This window comes from Panicum hallii, chromosome 4 (assembly GCF_002211085.1).
Source record: "Panicum hallii strain FIL2 chromosome 4, PHallii_v3.1, whole genome shotgun sequence".
Classification (NCBI taxonomy): Eukaryota; Viridiplantae; Streptophyta; class Magnoliopsida; order Poales; family Poaceae; genus Panicum; species Panicum hallii.
The window spans coordinates 7,513,189-7,532,341 of NC_038045.1; the positions used below are offsets into that span (position 1 = coordinate 7,513,189).

Sequence of the window (19,153 nt, forward strand, 5' to 3'; positions counted from 1 at the left end):
GAGCCGCGAGCGGGCGCAGGCCGGCCGGCGCAAGAGTACATCGCCCGCCTTTTCGATCGGGGTCACCAAACTTTTCCTGCTGGCTCTTGAGAGGCTTCTAGGTTTCAGAGGATGAGCGGCGTCCTGTCGCGTCAGGCGATCGTGTTCAGGCGCTTCGTCAGATATTTCTTCCCTGGGCCTCTTGCAAGGTTCCTTGCTTTTTTCATGTGTCTGGTTTGTCTGTTTCAAGTGATTTTCCAAGGTCATAAACAGCTACCCAAGGGGTGAATAGCAGCAGCCGATCAAAATTCTCCTTCAGAACTTTGGCCTATATCCGGATATCACAAGTTCACAATACAACACGGCTGTCTTCTAACCGACGACTGTCTTCTAACCAACAGTTCTGACCAATAGCTGATGTGCAGACACAAAAGCAAAGGTCAAAACAATTGTCTTCTGACAAACTTATTAGATGTTCCAGGTTCAGCTGGGATGTGCTGACCTACTGGAAGTAGTTATGGATTGAAACGGACCTTGGTTCTCTATCTTGAACCCAGAGGTCATTCCGGCTTTATAGGAACAATCAAAATTCAACCAGGAGCTTTATAATTTCTCCTCCATAGTAATAGTAACGTCCCAAATTCAACCGTTATCAACATACTATACATATTGAATCTTGATCCGAAAGATCTTCAAGAAAAGATCAAGATTTCACCATTAGTTTTACGGATCTGAGGAAGACCAAGGAAAGGGATGAACTTGGAGGAGACCCAGAAAATAAAAGAAGAAGGCTTGATGCAAGACAATTCAATTGATATTCTTTCACGTCGTAACACCGAGACCATCCAAGAAATCGAAGCAAAACTGCAGCTGAACGTGAGGAACAAAAAAAATCCAAGAAAATAGCTCCAAAAATCATGAAAGGGATAAAGAGAGAAACTCCTCCTTGTATCTTGAGCCAAGAAACATGCCTCTCCACCTTCTCCTCAACCTCAAGACGTCTTCAAGTTCTTCAAGCTCCAGCCACCAGGCCGCCTCTTGAGTTAAACTCGACGCACCCACCTTGATTATTTATCTTCACCGTACCATCTTGCTGCTTTATGTCTCTTGCTGTCTTGCATAGTTGCACCCTCCATCTGAGCGATGCGGATCGCCTATGAACCCGTCCAGGCCTTGCATTATCCCTTAATCCAACTCTCTGCATGCCCACCCTTCAAACTTGGTCCATTGGTTCTTGACTTTCACCGCCTCGCTTTCAAGCGCCATGCTGCATCTACACATCATGAGCCAAGAAAAGTGCCTCTCCACCATCCTCCACTCAAACTCTACATTTGGCTAGTCATAAACACAAACATGTATATATAAAATATTCTATGCTATGCAACCGAAAGCTCCACTACTACAAAAAGTATTTTTAGGGGCGGGTGGTGCACCCGTTGCTAGTTTTCGCATCTAAAAATAGCTGTTTGGAGGGACGAGTGCGTTACCTGTCCTTGCAAATCCATTTCCCCTATTTGTAGGGGCGGCGGGGGGGGGGGGGGGGGGGTCACCTGCCCCTACAAATGCATTTCCAGGGGCGGGTGAGGGGGTGACCCGCCCCTGGAAATAGCTTTCCCGCTATTTTTTGCGATTTGCATTCCCGCTAATTTTGATCTCTCAATCTAGTTCACGATCGTGACGTGGAATATGTTTGGTAACTAAAAATACTTATGCATATAAAATTAAATATATAAAAATCAAACATCATTAGAGTACATCATTAAAGTGCACACTGAATATATATTTTTCCTCTATTCCTCCCTACGAACGCTACTAGAGGCGGCACGGTGTTGTTGATTGTTCCACTCACGAAGTCCAATGTATTTATCTTCCGTTGTCAAATCTTGTGCTTCGTGAAAAATTTTACCCCTCACGTTGACCACTTCATGCATAATGTGACCACTTCGTGCATAATGAAATGGCACAAATCGTCGACTACATCTAAAAGTTGTTTCTCGTGGAGCCGGCCACCGTGTTTCTCCGGGTGAATCTGCAATTATTGAATCCATGGTAAAATTAATTAACCAAGTGCTAGTTACAGTAAAAAAATAATATACACATATGCATCTTTCTCCTAATAAAAAGTAGCGCCTTACACATTCGGAATCAGTAGTATATCTCCCTTGCACCTTTAGATGCTCGCACATGTGGTACCCACGGTACACAGAACCCGCGGGTTGCTTGTGGCACGGGAACCTTGTGTGTATAGTTATTTTCTCTGGTTTGCCGGCGGGATGATTTGATCCTTTATGAATGTAGATCTGGTAACCCTGTTTTAAAATGAAAGAAATAGAAAGTTAATTTATATATGTATACTTCTGTAGAGAAATAAGCATGATATGCATAGGGAAGATAAGAAATTCACTCACAATTGTAGAATTTCTATGAATTCTTGTATCTCTAGGTTGACCAATACGAGTAATCTTTTAAGCTTTGGCTGTAGATGGAAAGCAATCCAGTGATTTTTGAAAAAAAAATATTATGTACGATTTGTAAGCAATCCAGTGGTTTATTATATCAAATGGTTGATATTAGACTTACTCGATGTGGTATGGCGCAAATATAATATCCATGTCTTGCCATCGTGTCATCATATGCAATATGTAGGCCGCAACCCTCTTCACAGTCTCTTAGTGAAATTTATGTCATTCCTTTTGTTTTTCCTTCTTTGTTGCAAATGGATTTAGGTAGTCATCATCGTCCTTCATCCATTTTGGCCCGGCGTGCCTGGCCTCGCAAATCGCTACGAGTCAAAGTACCAGACCTTTTTCTTTAAAATAATGGCATCCATTGTTCGCATCCTGTAGAATATATGTATGACAATTAAATATTTGTGCATATACAGTACTTTAGATCGTAATATAAATCAAATTAGTATCAGTGAGGCATTTTAATACCAAGTTGTTGGAGACGGAACATGTGTTGGATGTCATCAAAATCGAACGTGATATCAAAGATTTGTTACCCCTTAAGTCCGAATACATCCGGATGGTGTGGAGCATATATAGTTTTTAGCCCAAGTATACATGCCCTCTTGTACCAATTATGAAACTTCCGCATAAAACTAGGACAATCCCTTAGTGCCCAGTCCGGTAGCAAGTCTTTTCCATACTAAAACTTTAAAGGAGCATCATCTAAGTCTGGAAGGTCATCAACTCCAATGTCCTTTTTGTGCTCCATGTTAGTGCGGGGCGTAGAAAAACCCGACCGTCTGCTCGCACTACAATCTGCTGGATTATCCTTTGACTTAGCCTTCTTAGCCTTTTCATCAAACTTCTTGTTTGCGACGTGCCATCTATTCATAATTTCTAACCCTTCCTTGTCATTTTGATAAGACCGCAACACTCAAGGCAACGGTGATCGGGCCGCTGGCGGAGCCAGTGGTGATACCGAGGCCTGTGGGGATGGCTCTCGTGGTGGTGGTGATACCTGGGCCTGTGGGGATGGCTCTCTTGGTGGTGGTGATGTTTGAGCTAGCGGTGATCGCGAGACCATTGGTGATGGCTCTCGTGATACTGGAGCTGCTGGTGATGGCGGAGCTGAGGTGATGGCTCTCGTGATACTGGAGCCACTGGTGATGCATCTCATGGTTGTGGTGACGGCAGGACTGGTAGTGAATGCTCTGGTGCTGCCCCCTGATCTTGTTGTTGTGGTGTTGGCGATTTATAGTCTGGAGCAGCCAATGGTACCTGACCAGCCAGTAAGATATCTCGTTTATGCCATAGAATGGTGCTGCCAACACATTCTCCAAGTCAACTCTTTCCATCTTCATTGGGGATGTCTATCTCGTTATCCGCATAGCTTAATTTCAAGAGTGCTCCACTTGTACGCATGCATATAGGGCCGGGATCGGTTTTCCTCAAATAAACCCGTAGCTGGATGAACCTAGGCCTTGGCAACTTCCTTTGTCTTTCCAGCTTTGCCTACCAGATAGAGCAACAAGCAGGGAGTAATACTCGTTATGGTATCCACCGGGTATTGTTGAGCTGTGGTCGAGGTAGCACTGCTCTGTGCACATGCTGGACTCGCTTGGCCAAGTACTAAAGGTTGAATGACCACCATCTATTGCTGCCGCACCTCTTGCGACGGGTTGAACATAAGTAGCCCCGACTGCTGCTGCTCCGCAAGTGTTGCCATGAACAAATCCTTAAACTTTGCTTGCGTTGCATTCTCTGCTGCTGCCACGTTTCTTCTTTATAGCGTCATGGCTCATGTATCTAGCTCGGTCCTTCTCGAATCCATCCCTGATGCTCAACTTAGAGGATAGGCCTCTGACACGGCCTCCATGCTCTTTGGACCCAATGGCTGTACTGAGCACATCCTTCTCCCTATGGGGTTTGAACTGACCTTTTTTTTAAAGCTCGGCAAGTTGTAATATTTTTTCTGCCACCGCTTCGGTCTCGGGTTGATCAAATTTTGGTTTCCCTTCAACTATCTTTGGCTTCCTTGCTTCAAGCCACCGCCATCCACGTTTGTCCAAGCCTTCATAAGGGTCGGGCTGCATGTATCTAAATATAGAAAAAATCAAATCTTTTTCTCAAAAGAAATGGAGCCCTAAATTGATATAAATATATACTTCTATATATGCATAGGTGTGGGAAAAATTAATTTACTTGTAATAAATAAAATAATAAAAAACTCAACATATTATTTTACCACTAAATGTTGGGAAAAATCTAACATGCATCTTTAAAAAATAGGAAAAAACAAATCTTCTTCTCTCTCCTCCGTAGATCTAGGGCATTATTTATTTAAGAATAATGCTAAAAACTATAGATCGAGCCAAAATGATTATATAATCTTGTTCTCCTGCTAAAATAGTACAACTTCATCCAAAAGTTCGAGGCAAATGGTGTCTCAAATGGCTAATCCACACCATGGATATCTAGAGCTAGTTAGAGGCAAAGAGAGCTCCATCTGATCTATAAATCGAACAAAAGAGCTTAGAAATGATAAAAAATTAGCGTCAACTTACCTCCTAGAGCCCCAAACTCGAAGGAAATCAAGTTGAAAAGCTCCCCCCCTCTTTTTCTTTTTTTTGGGCTTTTGGAGAAGCTTCTCTCCTGAGCAAACAATGGAGAGTCGGGAGGAGGAAGAAGGTGCCCAGATTTTTATAGATATTTTTAGAGGCGGGTTGGGGGTGAGCCGTCCCCTGTAAATCCATTTGTAGGGGCGGCTCACCCCCAGCCGCCCCTGAAAATGGCGCCCATTTTTAGGGGCGGCTGGGGGCTGAGCCCCCTTCTATTTTCAGGGGCGGCTGGGGGGTGAGCCGCCCCCTACAAATGAATTTATAGGGGTGGCTCAGTTGCTACAGTACCCATACCCCATTTGTAAGAACGGGTGATATTTTGGTCCGCCCCGAAAAAATTAGGGGTGTTGCTGCAAATTGTTTTTTAGTAGTGCTCAAATATTTTCTCAAATCATGTTGATCACTCATCATCCAAATGTTACACAAAACGGCATCTATCTATCTCATTATTTGTCCGGTCAAAAGCATGTGAAGTAAATTTCATCCTGTTGCAAATAAGTGAAGCAAATTGATGGCAGGTCTCTGGAACTTGTTCATGCCCTGGTTCATTCTTTGTTTTTTTTCCTAAAAGGGTCATGGCAAGAGTTAGATGCCTCTAATAGAAGTTCAAGTACTGCACACCATGTCGAAATTTCAAGATAAACATCTAATTGTAGTATGCCATCTGTTTTAAATTATAGTTCACCTTAGTTTTGTTCTAAGTCAAACTTCTCTAACTTTGATCAAATTTATAAAAAGAAGCACCAACTAATTAGGATCATTTATTCAACCATGAAGTATGTCTTGATAGTGCACTTATTTGGTACTGTAGATGTTATTATATTTTCCTAGAAACTTGATCAAAGTTGCAACAATTTGACTTTGCATAAAGTTATGAATTATAATTTATAACAGAGGGAGCAGTAGCTTTGCAATTCACAACTCAACACATTGACAAGTGGCAAGGAGCACCATGCTGTCAAATTCCAGATACCTTAAAATGCATGGGTGACCTGGAGATTTACTATTATATTTTTTTCTAAACCGGCAAGAGCTCTCTCTCTCTCACTCACTCACTCATGCATAAAGCATGGAACCCACTTTCCCTCTATAAGTTAGCTCTTAAAGAAGAGAGAGAACACACTCTCTCCCCTCACCTTCTCTCTTTTTTATATAAGCAAAAATAATGAGTTGACTTCTTATGAGCTAGCCGTTGTGTCATTGTTGGAGGAGTCCTTATAGTGTTGGTAGTGATATTTGTGAGCAGGAGTAGCATTAAATGGAGAAGGGTAAAAGGGAGGATGACAGACATATTGTGCTATATTTCCTTTTGTCAAATTTTGCATGACAAAGATGATGAAGTGGAGGCACCGGGTCATGTTATACAGTCTGGTCCCGTCCCCCACCTCCCTCTGTGTATATATGCACAAATCTAGTGCTTGCATGCTCAATGTGTGAAGATTATGAACTGGCGAATCATATCTCGTGACATGTGGATCCAATGGTTAGCAGAGGCATATTATTTGTTCCGTAGAATTGATTGTTCAGTCAAATTATATGATGTGGTAGAGGAAATTGGTTTAGGAAAGCATAGCTAAAACAATTTAGAGGTGTTTGGATCCAAGTGCTAATATCCAAAAGGGCTAAAGTTTAGCACTAATCTATCTAAACAGGAATGCTAATAGGGTGGGCTAAACTTTAGCCAAGACTCAAAATTTTTAGCAAAGGTTAAAATGCTAATATGTGCTAAAGTTTAGCACTCAACTTTAACCCATCCAAACACGCCCTTAGTCTTAATCCGTCTGCACGTGTTCAAAGGCTTTACAAAAGCAGAAAATTTACTCGTCCAAGTTGAGCTTTAAACTATATACACAGTGCCTAGCTATCTCTATCCAAGTGTTTCCATTTTGGAATGCCTGGGACATCCCAGGGATCCAGCAATAGGTAGTCCTATAGAGGTTAGGTTTTGGACTTACCAGCACAAAAGCCACTTTATCTTATACTATATCCCCCAGACATCAAGTACACCCTATTAATAGGGGCTAAACCAGTTTAGCACACCTACAAGATAATGACACAAAGAAACACATATGCCAATAGAAAGTATCAAAGCTCCTCAGATGCTATAGGATAAAGGAGAATGTTGCATGAAAACCAGTGATAAAGTGACCAAGCTGACACCGCACACAGTTTAAAGCAGATCACACTGACATAGTAACCATCAGTGAAGCAAAAGTCATGAACGAGTCCCGATGAACAGAAAAATCACCTTGTGCTTGATCTCTCTCCATATTGCTATTATTTTTAGCTCCAGTACAAGAAACTGAACCAAAACAACAAAGAACAAAAATACATGTAACAGGCTAGCAGCCAGCGACCATGTTATAGCCCCCCCAGCACAGAAAAAAAAACTATTACTCAAAACTGAAACTCCTCACACTACATGCAATTATATCCTAGCTATATTTCTAGCTAGATGGTAATCTCACGATTTTGCCTTATTACTTCCCTCGTGATCTTCTCGCTCCTATCTCAACTCTTCTCTCTCTGATCTCTCTCACATACACGAACGAATCACATGACTCGCGAACAGTGACACGGGTTGCACTGGCAACACGAACAAGAAGCCAAAAAACACCAGCGCGGAAGGTAGATGACGGTAACACTAACAGTCAAAGGCACCTAGGTGCTGCAAAAGGCCTACGGTGCTGGTCGTGCCTTGTGTAGAGGTACGGTAGATCATCATCAGCTCCGGACAAGCCCGCAGGACAGCGTCATGAGCAACATGGCGGCATCCGTGATCTCGTCCTGCTGCACCGGCAGGCCCGGCGACGCGCGGAATAAGCTGCACGAAGCAGCGGCAGATGGGGGAGCTGGGTTCCTGCTCCAGCTGAGGAGCCCAATGTTGTCGACGAGGTCCCTGCTGCTCAGACCGGCGTCATCAGCAACCTCGGCGGCGGGCTGGACGACGGCCTTGTGAGCCGCGGCAGGAGGAGGACCGGCAGCGCCAGCGTGATCCTGGACCAGCTTGCACCGTTTCTTGAACGGCAGCGACCGGTCCACGTCCACTCTCTTCTCCTTCTTCACCTTAGGGTGTGCTGGTGCGGCCATGGCGTCCCTGGGCGTGGCCGTGGCTGCCTTGGCGCCGTCGGCCGGCACTGGCCCGGAGCCGCCGCCGGAGGCCATCATCGCCCGCCGCGCCTTCCGCTGCCTGATGCCGCACGCGTTGCAGAGCGACTGCACCATGCAAACCAAGAGCTACAGTCACGGGCATGCAAATTATGGCTCTCTATGAATCGTACAAAGTGCAAGGACCACGAGTTCCAAGAGGAAACAAGCAGCAGCTAACGGTTGTTCCTACCTTGGGGCCGCAGGGACCACTCCTCCACAAGGGCGTCTTGGTGGTGTTGCAGTCGGAGCACACCCTAATAACACCCAGATTAGGCTGGCCGCCCATGCTCATCATGTCCTCGTACCCTTGCGCCTTCCTCCTGGGCTTCTTCGCCGCACCAGGATCGGCGGTCGCCTTCCTCGTGATCCTCATCTTGGCCGGCGGCGTCCAGCTGCCTGCAGCCTCGAGTGATCCGGCGGCCTGCAGCCTCCCCATATCGTATGGATCGTACGAGGACGGCTCGATCATGTCGTCCCGGATGCTCTCCACGGTCGGGAACGGCGTCGCAAAGACACTCGCAGACGATGATCCGCCTATCATCTGATGACAGAGAAGGGCATGTTAACCAAGAGTGACCAAACTAACATAAACCAAGTAACATACACATAGAATTGAGAAATTAATTAATTTGAACACACTTGTTTATTAGCTAGTACTTACATGTTGGGGCTCCAGCATAGCTTGATGCTGCTGCCTGAACATCAAGTGATGGTCTGCCGATCCATAGCTCAGGCTGCTGTCGCTGGCGCTGCTGCTGCTGCTGATCACAAAGGGGAACAGGATCGGGGGATCCTTGGGCAGGGTGAAGGTCTGGAAGTGTCCTTGGTGGTGGTGGTGGTGATGATCCTGGTGGTGATCTCCCTCCATGAGAGGGAGGGCAGTGGAGAGCTGGCTCATGTAGATGGCAGACATGGGACCGAGAGGAGCTTGCGCTCGAGATCCGGATGGAGCTATGGCTGGCTAGGTAGTAGCTAGCTAGGTGATGAGTGATCCGTGGAGATCAGGATGAGATGGGGAGAGGGGAGCGAGGAGGAGAACAGCCGCAGTGTGATGCGGGCAATTCGAAGGGATCAAGAGGCAGAGCGGCGATCATGGACTGCAGGGTGAGGCATGTCCCTTTTATAAAGGGACCAGGAGAGAGGTCTACCTTTGCTAGGCCGTGTAGATCGTTCGTGTGTGATCCCTTTCAGGCACACACGCATGAGAGAGAGAGAGAGAGAGAGCAAAGGGGATGAGCATGACCCATAGATCGGAGGGGAACAGTAAAACACGTCGGCTGCTGTGCAAACACATACTATTCCTAGTCGGCCCGATCGGCCACGGGATATGTGATGGAGGGACGTCGCTTGCGTCGCCCGTACGTTTGTTTGCGGCGATCGCAGTGCCAATCGTCGCCTAGCTGCAACTAACTGTGCCGTGCCCTCGGCTTAGGGCAAAACAAGACTAGCTGTAGTTTCTGTAGCATCAGAAGGCTAGCTAGTTCTGCAAAGCTTATCAGTTCTTGCAGACATTTGATACGTCCTTGCACCAGCTGTAATCGGTACTTTTGGTTCCCAAGAAAATTATCATTAGGAGCGCAAAGTTAATACAGCTATCGCCCATCAAACTAGTCTTTTATGTTGAGTTAGATCATCGACAGTCGTCATAATCACTTATCATATCATGCTGACTCAAATATTATGAACTCCAGCTAATAAGATCGGTTAATTTACACCTTCAAGTTCAGCAAACACCTATTAATTTACATCACTAATAAGACCAATGCAAAGAATCTATAGATGTGTTTTTAGAGCAATAGCAATTTTTGGATAATTGAGGATGAATGCTGCAGCAGCAGATACCCTTTCTCCCTTTGTATAACTATTTTTTCTTCTTTTTCCTCCCTTTTCCCCTCTCCTCTCTCTCTCTACCACAATTTCTCAATGGGGCACGTGGCAGCCTACACCTCGACGAGCGGTGGCGCATGTAAAGTTAGGGTGCAAGGAGCACAACCGACCATGACAGTGCACCTATGTAGCCTAGCGGGATCAACGGCTCCATAGCGCATAGCTTGTGTCACCTAAGCGGCCCTGAGACCGGAGGCGGGCAAGCAGCCTCAGTTGATATTGCCATGTCAACAAAAACAAAAGGAAATATGCATGACAAAGCTATTCAGGTGCTTTTCCTCTCCACAATGCTTTCTTTGGCGTTGTATTTGGGTTAGGGTTTGGGGGTCCAAGTATTAGCAAGGCATCCTCCAATCCCCAGTAGCAAGGGTGGAGAAGAGATGTCATGAAGGAGTGGCGAGCAGATCGGAAGGACGAAGAAGGTGATCTCATGACCATTGGATGATATAGATTTGAAGGTGAAAAAAAGCACGCCGAGGGAAAATAATTGTTCGAGGATGATATAGGTGATCCCGATAAATATTCATTCACAACCGATGCAACACAAAAAAAAACCAGAAGTTCAAGCCAAATGTAAAAATCTATAAATGTTAAATTAAACATGCTAAAAACATCCTCAGAGCCACCAATCAAGAGGTTATTTGTGCTCTAGCTTTGGTAGTGCAGGACGTTAAGGCCAATCCCAACCTGAACACTATTAAGTAGTTTTCATCCAGACTAGGCTAATCCATACCATATCATATAGACACTACAAATAGAAGCTAACTTTTTAATAGATAGTTTCTTCAAAATAAATTCCCATCCAATCCCCTCGCTTCTCTTTCTTGTCCTCCTCCAGCCCTCTTCTTACTTTCTTAGTTTTCGCGTAGAGCTGGTTTGTTGTATGAGAAATTATTTTCTTCTCTTCTTTTAAACTCCGTTTCCATATCATTATTTTACTTACATTGTACTCTAATTAATGCTATGAAAACCATTCTAGCCATCCCATCAGGACTGCCCTAAGTAAACGATATTGAGTTCAAGTGCGAATTAAAGCTGAGGGAAGAATAGGCAACGATGGTAAACTTGGTTTCCTTTTCCCCATAAATGACCATATAAAAAGACAAATAACATTAAATGGCTTCGACAGCAAAGAGACACCTGCTGCCTCCATCACCCATCGCGAGCCCAGTTGATAGTTGTTGTTTGCGACCAAAACACCAACAATAAACACAAATCGTGTAACTTCTCAGATTTATCCCTCTTTTACTGTTCACAAATAAATCCAAAAACACTATGCATCATGAACTTCAACGGGTCGGTACTAGACACCAAAACCACCGCTACAATGAAAAGGAAAACACCCATCACTCAAAGTAACGATAGTGAATCGTCCATTTTGTGCAAACATATTTTTTCTTTCGTTGATTGATGATTTCTTAATGTTTAAGCGATTTGGTTTATTTGACAATCTAAACTGGGATGTAGCTACAGAGGCAGCAACATCGTTTATAGTGGGATGTAGTTTTTCTTAGCATCTCTCGAGTGCCTAGCACTTATTTGTTTTACAGCCTACACTTCAACCTTCTCCTCCCTCAGCGCTTGCACGGCGTTGGTATTTGGTAGCGAGTTTCCACGGTAAGCTGACCTCCTCTTCCCACACTCTCGCCACCTTCTTCCTCAACTGTGACAACTTCCTCTTTGACTTGCGTCCGTGTCCAGATCCCTATCGCCGCCTTAGATCGCTATGCCAATCTGTCAACTCCTGATGTCTCCCACCTTATGCGTCCGGCAATATCTGCCGCACTCTACTCATTTACCATCATTGCCGACCTACCATCCAACCCATGAGATTTTGGTGTCCCCTCTCGAGCCTGAAGCCCCTAATCCTACACCCTAATCCATCATCCAAGAATCTCACAGGAATTGAAGAACATGAGAGTCTCCTGAAGTAAAAAAAAAAAGTTATTAACATAAGTTAAATTATTGACGGCGCTCAGTGTACATGATCCTTCTATATATCCGCTTAATAAATTAGACTATTTGATCCCCACAAATATCTAGCTACACGCCCTCCCGGAATCTCTACATTGAAAACCAGAATCCCGTGCGCCTCCAAACGACCATGATGGCGTGCATGCACCAGCACCAGCACCAGCGCAGGGAAAGTAGAAACAAGACTTCCCCCACGCGGATTACCAAATCAGGCAAGGCAATCTGGGCCGTGCTACTACCTCCACCCCCATCTCCTCCCCACCAGCGCCTGCCTTTGCCCCTGCCCCCTGGTCCTGACCCATCCATCTATCCTCTGTTACCATGGCCAGCAGCAGCAGGCCAGCCAGTGCGGGCACAGTGAAACCGAGCCCGAGAGCGACGGCTCTGCCGGCGCGGCGGAGCCCATACGCGCCCGACCGCGTCCGGCCAACGCTCTGGGCGACTTGTTCCTCGGCGCTCTCCCTCGTGATCTGGCCCCCGATGGGGGCAGGCGCGCGCCCGAACAAGCCAGTGATTGGCCCGGACCCGCGCGCGCGCCCACCGCGCCGGGCTCGGCAAAGCATGCCCGTCCTTTCCGGCCGGATGGACGAGTCCTGGTCGGAGCATAGCGACCGGTCGATGCGCTCGCGCCCGTGGAAAAGCGACGGGGATCTCGGTGGGGATGCGGGGGTGAAAGCAATCTGGTAATAAGATCGTGTGCTGATGACCCACTTACGTGCGTGAGATCTTCAAGGATGGATGCATGGATGGGTGTTCCCTTCCTCCTCCCTCCGCGCGCATCGGGATCGGGGCTGGATCCGATCCGGCGCTGAGATCCTTGCAAGCAGGTCGAGACGCCGCGGCGCAGAAATCTGCAGGTTTGTCATCAGACAGAGGGTGAGTATTACTGCGGTAGATGCTCCTCTAGTGGTTCGGCAGTCGGCAGCCAGTTCCAGATCATTGTAATCATGTTTCAGCATCAAGCAGACAGCAGTGTCTGAACTGAGAGAAGACTGAAGCTATGTAGCATGTATCAAACAGTGCAGGGCCCAAGCATTTCAGCATGGTATACCCAAGCCATACAGTCACCAGAGTCAACTGTTCCCGGAAATAGCACAGTTTTTGGAATGGCGGAATTAACTGTTCTCTTCTGGCTAGAGTTTGTTTCTTCCTTGTTCTTTGAATAGGGCATGGCCTTTGCATGATCACAGCTCAATAGGAGAATACTTATGCTCGGTAAAAGAAAAAAAAAAGACCAACAAAATATCAGTGAAAACAACCTAACCGAGCTGTATTAGGACGGTTCAGGTACGCAAGAGCACAAAACAGTCGGCGGCGCCGTCATAGTTCTTATCGTACCATTCCTACAGCTGGATAACGTTTTCAACAGAAAAGGCAGCTGCTAGATTGTATGATGGTTAGGCTGCATACGTATGTGGCCTTTGGATCACTCCTAGAGAAAAAGAGAGAGAGAGAGAGAGAGAGTAACTCACTGGCTGTCACAAGTTGTAAGGTGGTAAGGCGAGGCTCAATCATGGACTTGCGCCCAACAAATACGTAACTTTCAGAAGGCTCTGCAAATCCAAAGGGAACATGGCGTTAAGCAAAAGGACACTGCGCTGCCATCTCTACAGGGACCCTCTGTGTGGGGGTAACAGCAAATGTAAGGCTGGTGATCCAAAAAGAAAACAAATTGCAGTGCATACACAGGTGCCTCAATCAAAGGGCGATGGTTGTATGGGGAAGCACAGGACCATTACGAGAAATCTGGATTTTTACCATCCCAATCGTGTGGCTTCGCAAACTTGACATCGCTAATATTGGCTTTGCAAAATTGCCACTAACTTCGTTGACACCTTGATTACCTCACATTCTATTCATTTTCCCACTAACGAGCACGGGAACTGACCAATCTGCCCTGCCTCTCTCCAATCTTATCTGATCCATACCTCTGGTTGGACCTGAAGTCACGAATGGATCGGCAGCTCCAAATCCTTCGCGACGCCGGCAGGCCATGGGCGAGACAGGTGCGCGCGTCACTTCCTTGGAACCGGCAGTGTAACGCCACCGGGAAAGGTACCAGGGGATGGCCACGAAGTAGGGCGGGCACTGACGAGACGAGACGTTGGCCGCACCCTGCGGAGGCCGCGGTCGTGGCCGCGAGAGCGGCGGCTGGCGAGCAAAGAGGACGTGCATCGCAGTGCGGTGCACCCGCACGCAGCCTAATCAAGGTGTCAATGAAGTTAGTGGCAATTTTGCGAAACCAATGTTAAGGAAGCCACACGATTACGATGGCAAAAATCCAAATTTCTCGGATCACTACCTATAGCAAATTAAGCTTCTATCAGATCGTTGCACAATTGCTGTGTTGGTTGTCAGAAGTCAGCACTCAAATGGGACAAAGGAGCTATTAGACTTGTATGTACATGGATAGTCCAGCTAATTAATAATAACTTTGATGGGAATCATGTCAATATGAACTTCAGGTTCTAATATAAAATATCTTTCCTTTTTCTAAATTCTTGATCCCTTTCAAGTAATCAGGGAAAAGATAGCCCAAGATATTTGAAAAGGTACCGCTGAACACTCAGCTGTCAGAAAATCGTAAGCGGTAGTGACAGATTAGGTCATATCTGGTTAGTTATCAAGGTCCTGCCCACTATTGACAGGAATTATTTCATATAAAAATAAAAAAGGCAACTGTTGCACACTATAGAAAATTGAAAATTAAAGCACACGTAGAAAATGTAATGTATCCAATAAGTATAACGCTGAAAAAATGAGTCATTGACTAGTCAGATGATGGGGATGTGACCAGGCTGCAATATAGTAGGTGGTTGTGGAGGGCACACGCCCGCACCCACAGCAACCAGTTGCTAGCAGAGGAACAACAAAATAACAGAATAAGCTAAGAGAAGATGATTAAGGATAAGGTTAACCACCGGCTAGGATGAAGGGATGAACCGCAGCCACTTATTTCAGGGCTAAATGTTTTCCGATCGTGAGTACTGCCAATAAAAAAGACAAATTATGAAATAACTTCCGTGCCAGATTTGCATATCAGGGAATAAAGTGAATTATTCATTTCCTCTAGAAGGAAAACATCTCTAAATATAGTCTATATGATAGATCGCCATACATCATAATTTTGACATTAATAGAAACAGAGTTCACGAATTAGACAATGTGTGAGCTAAGTGATAGGTTGATTTCATACTTACAACAAAATCAAAAGCTTTTTAGTTCCAAGCAAGTTGGGGTGGACTGCTAGTTTCATTCTTCTGTTTATTTTAGATATGAAAGGTATGATTTGTACCAGTGTATGCCATTTCATATGAAAACAAAACAGAGACTGACTTCTATCAGCTGTACCTAACACTAGATCTATGCAACTATTTACCAACATGTAACATAAGAATTAGATGGCGAAAAAAGTTACTTGAACAGAAGGGTTTTGACCTGACCTGTCTTATACCTTTTAAAGCACTGTCTATAATCGTGAAAATGCATTGATCATTTTCAATAAATATGAAGGACCTAACTGATAGACTGGACGGCAAGTTGTCAACAAATCAATCCCTACTATGATGTCCAATAGAATTGCAGCGAGTAACTTTATTTGTAGCACAAGCAATCGTATGACCTTTCTTTTTTTCCAAAAGAAGAAAAAAAATATGTTCATCATTGCCATATCTTTTGTTCCTTGCTTCCTTCTTCCTATTCCCTTCGTTCTTGGGTTAATTGTCAAGAAGCAGAGTAAGACCAATGGGAACATCAAAAAGTTCAAGTTCATTGACCTTCTCCCCCATGCGTAGACGTGTAGTCTACATGCTTTTCCATGCTATTGTAGTGTATATGTGTTACTTGCCATTTCTGGTGGGGAAGAATTGGAAAAGAATTTGTTGAAATAGGGAGAAGATTAATTATGAAAATTTAACCAAAAAAAAGACTGTTGAGGATGAATACATCTGTTACATCTATCAGAGTATCAGGGTAGTGGTCCCATACTTATGCTACATAATCTCAGCAGAAACGACTCTCCACTACCAGTCAAATTTCCATGGACATTGACCCCTCACCTCCATGAAAAAAGAAAGCATGCTTGACGGTGCTCTCAATCACGGAGACTCAACTCATGTTAAATAATTTCAAATACCCCTGAACATTTGCAAAGCACAGAGTTCCATAGGTTTCACTAGTTTTCATTTTCTTCTGAAAAGGAACACCTGGTTCTTTGTAGCATAATACTGAATCAACTCGCAATTACTATGCATATCTGGAACAGAGGAAGCGCGTGTTCCCTAAAACTCACAGTCCTCTATGAACAGAAAGCTCCGTGGCCTGGAGAAACTAGTAAAACCAAACACAAAGTGGCAGACTGGCAGTTTCGTTTTGTGCAGCGCTACACGGTTAGCCAATTACGAAACGCTAGCAGATCTGTACCACCGGTGCTTGTACTACTAAATAAGAGCAAGCATGCCCCGAGACTAAAACCTCCGTTCTAAACGCATGGCACCCTAAAATCCCAGGGAGACCGCCAAACACGCTACCATCGCATTTCGTCGAACACACCGCAAGCGGAAATCACGATCGCCCCGAAATCCGGCGGCGGTGAGAGCGAGGCAGGACGGGAGGGGGCAAGGGGAGTTCACCTCCGGCGGCCTTCTGGGAGGTGGAGGAGACGGCGTCGCCGCGGCTGCGAGCTTGCGATGTACTCCTTTTGTTGCCGTTGGCTTTGGCCGATCGCCATGGCAGGGGACTCCGCACGCGGCCGCGCGGGGGAGTCGAGCCGCGTACCAGAAACTCGACTTCCGAAAAGGATGGGCCAGGTCTGGGCCGAAAAGTCTAAAGGTCATGAAGTTGTGGGCCGAAAACCCACCGGAACTGCTTATTCTTTTCTTTTTAGAAACATATTCGAGCGAGAGTAAATTGGTTCCTTAGCGAAACAAAAAGTTGAGCTTAGTTCTTGGCTCCTTTTGACTTAAACTTGGTTATCTAGCCTCAAAATAAAATTTGTTTGGGTTCTTGACCCTTCCGTTAGTTTGACAAGGTAATGACGTTAAAAGCAACACGAAATAACTCTTTTACCCCTGGCGCTATTCACGGTCGACCTACTCAACTCTCTCCCTCTCTCGCTCGACCCACTCAAATCTCTCCCTCCCTCACTGACAAGCGGACCCCACAGGTCAGCATCTTTCTCTTCCTCTCGCTGCATCCAGAAAAGGGAGGACGGGAGCCTTCGGTGGCAAATGGCGGGACCTTCACCAGGTGCGCCACCTCCCCCTAACCTGCTCCTGCTCCTGCTCCTCCTCCGCCGCCGCAGGGTGCACCAGCGCCAGCCCTCCCTCCTCCTGCTGCTGCTGCAGGTACAGCGCCGACTGGCTCACCAGCGCCGCCATGTGCACGCCACCCTCGCAGCTGCCCACCTACTCGTGCACGTACATCCTCTTCACCACGCCGCTCTCCGACCCGTTCGCGTACTTCCACGCCAGCTGCCACCCGCCGCCAATGCCCATCGTCGTCGCCGTCTCGTGCATGCTGCTCAGCCCACAGTGAAAGGATCTTGGTGATGCCTGGAGGGAGATGAATATGTCTAATTGTAAAACTTGAAAAATTCTTCACAGTTATTAAATCTGTCGGAACTTCCGATACTCTGTAGAAAGTTCTAATGGGTCGGAACTTCTGACAAAAGAAAATTTCTTATACGAAATTTAAAATTAAATTTGAAACTGTAGAACTTGGCTCAATCAAAATTTGCACAATGATATTAGGAGACTTATGCAGCTGATTTTTGCAATCATAACAACTTGAGTACGTAGATCAGCATAAAAAAAATTACATCAACAAGAACTAAATAAATACAACAAGCACAATACACAAGAGATTTGTTCCCAAAGTTAACTTCCACTAAGGAAGCTACTTCTCCATTAAGGAGCTCACAAAGAGCCGAGTCTTCCACTAACCTTTTACCTCACTCAATCAACCATAAAAAAGGTTGAGTCACGTACCATGAAATCCACAAAGGATAGCGTACTACAAACTTCCCGGGATGCACACACACGAGAGGACGCTACACAAGTGACACCAAACCTTCTAGAAGCAAGCTTCAAGAGTAACAAACGCGAATCAAAGGATGAGAATGCTTCAAGTGCTCTTGAGATGAACTTGGCTGCTCTCTCACTTAAATGGTTGAGTCGCGCACCTCAATCTTGCTCTCACCCAAGCCCTAGCTCAAATCAACTAAAAGGATTAGCTCAAGGAGGGATTGGGGAGGAGTAGTAAATGCTCTTGGAGGTGTTTGTCTCGGGTTAGGTCAGCAACAAATGAAGGAGTGGCTGAGGGGGTATAAATACCCGAGCCCCAAAACTAGCCATTAGTGTACTGGTTAAGTGATTTTCGGAACTTCCGACACAGGGTCAGAACTTCTGACCCTTTTAAAAACAGCTGGCCAAGGATCCCCTATCGGAAGAATCCAGTTGTAAGCATCAAGGCCCTCAAGGTATGTTTCGGTGATTAATGACAACCATTACTGTGACTAATGAGTTTGTGCAGCTTCATAGATCATTATCGCTCATTTGGTCATATGTCAAAAGAGGCCCCTAATTTTCGTTATTCAAAAAGGCGATATCGGCATTCAACTCAATAATATGTCAAGACCAAGGATCTTTCTAGTCCTAAGTATCATAAGGTTGAGAAGGACACTTAGGTTAGTATAGGTTTTATAGTTTTGTAGTGATCGCACTATTAAGAGGGGTTTTAGGCTAAGTAACTTGAGCATGGATATGGTCATTTGAAAATGGATGCACACAATGGTCACTCAGGTTTCTAGAAGTTCAAATAAGTGGTTCTCAACTCATATCTCAAGAATATTTGGATTTCATTCAAGACTCAAATCAGAAAAGGCAAGATCAGGAAGAGTCCTTAACACCGGTTTAACCGACGATCTAAATATTCCATACGTCGGTCAAACGGTGTCAGCAGAAGTCTGGACAAGTCAATACACCGGATTAACCGACGATGTTTGAATTTAACGTCGGTGCAGTTGTCCAGAGACTTGGTTTTCAGTTGATCAGTGGACAACTACACTCACCGGTTAAACCGATGATAAGTCGGTTA

General features: G+C 45.4%; 2 protein-coding genes across 3 annotated transcripts; both read right to left on the bottom strand.

The window, feature by feature from the left end:
- Positions 1 to 7,279: 7,279 nt before the first annotated feature.
- Positions 7,280 to 9,328, bottom strand: LOC112890175 (putative GATA transcription factor 22). The gene is made up of 3 exons (XM_025957051.1): positions 8,859 to 9,328; positions 8,388 to 8,738; positions 7,280 to 8,263 (listed from the first exon to the last, which is right to left on the bottom strand). The coding sequence occupies exons 1-3, from the start codon at positions 9,108 to 9,110 to the stop codon at positions 7,772 to 7,774; spliced, it is 1,095 nt and encodes a 364-aa protein (XP_025812836.1). The 5' UTR covers positions 9,111 to 9,328; the 3' UTR covers positions 7,280 to 7,771.
- A 2,220-nt stretch (positions 9,329 to 11,548) lies between these two features.
- Positions 11,549 to 16,866, bottom strand: LOC112890177. 2 transcript variants are annotated; one of them, XM_025957054.1, is made up of 4 exons: positions 13,987 to 14,222; positions 13,531 to 13,611; positions 12,774 to 12,909; positions 11,549 to 12,009 (listed from the first exon to the last, which is right to left on the bottom strand). In XM_025957054.1, the coding sequence occupies exons 1-4, from the start codon at positions 14,051 to 14,053 to the stop codon at positions 11,886 to 11,888; spliced, it is 408 nt and encodes a 135-aa protein (XP_025812839.1). In that variant the 5' UTR covers positions 14,054 to 14,222; the 3' UTR covers positions 11,549 to 11,885. The 2 variants fall into 2 exon arrangements, with proteins under 2 accessions (XP_025812839.1, XP_025812840.1); XM_025957055.1 differs by lacking the exons at positions 13,531 to 13,611; positions 13,987 to 14,222 and adding an exon at positions 16,690 to 16,866.
- Between the last annotated feature and the right edge of the window lie 2,287 nt (positions 16,867 to 19,153).

Excerpts from the sequence above, each read along its gene's own strand:
- LOC112890177 (XM_025957054.1), bottom strand. The coding sequence starts at position 14,053 with ATGGCCTGCCGGCGTCGCGAAGGATTTGGAGCTGCCGATCCATTCGTG. Across the intron at positions 13,612-13,986 it reads GACTTCAGGTCCAACCAGAG|AGCCTTCTGAAAGTTACGTA; the intron begins GTATGGATCAGA and ends TTGGATTTGCAG. Across the intron at positions 12,910-13,530 it reads CTTACAACTTGTGACAGCCA|ATTTCTGCGCCGCGGCGTCT; the intron begins GTGAGTTACTCT and ends ACAAACCTGCAG.
- LOC112890175 (XM_025957051.1), bottom strand. The coding sequence starts at position 9,110 with ATGTCTGCCATCTACATGAGCCAGCTCTCCACTGCCCTCCCTCTCATG. Across the intron at positions 8,739-8,858 it reads CTATGCTGGAGCCCCAACAT|ATGATAGGCGGATCATCGTC; the intron begins GTAAGTACTAGC and ends CTCTGTCATCAG. Across the intron at positions 8,264-8,387 it reads GTGGTCCCTGCGGCCCCAAG|TCGCTCTGCAACGCGTGCGG; the intron begins GTAGGAACAACC and ends TGCATGGTGCAG.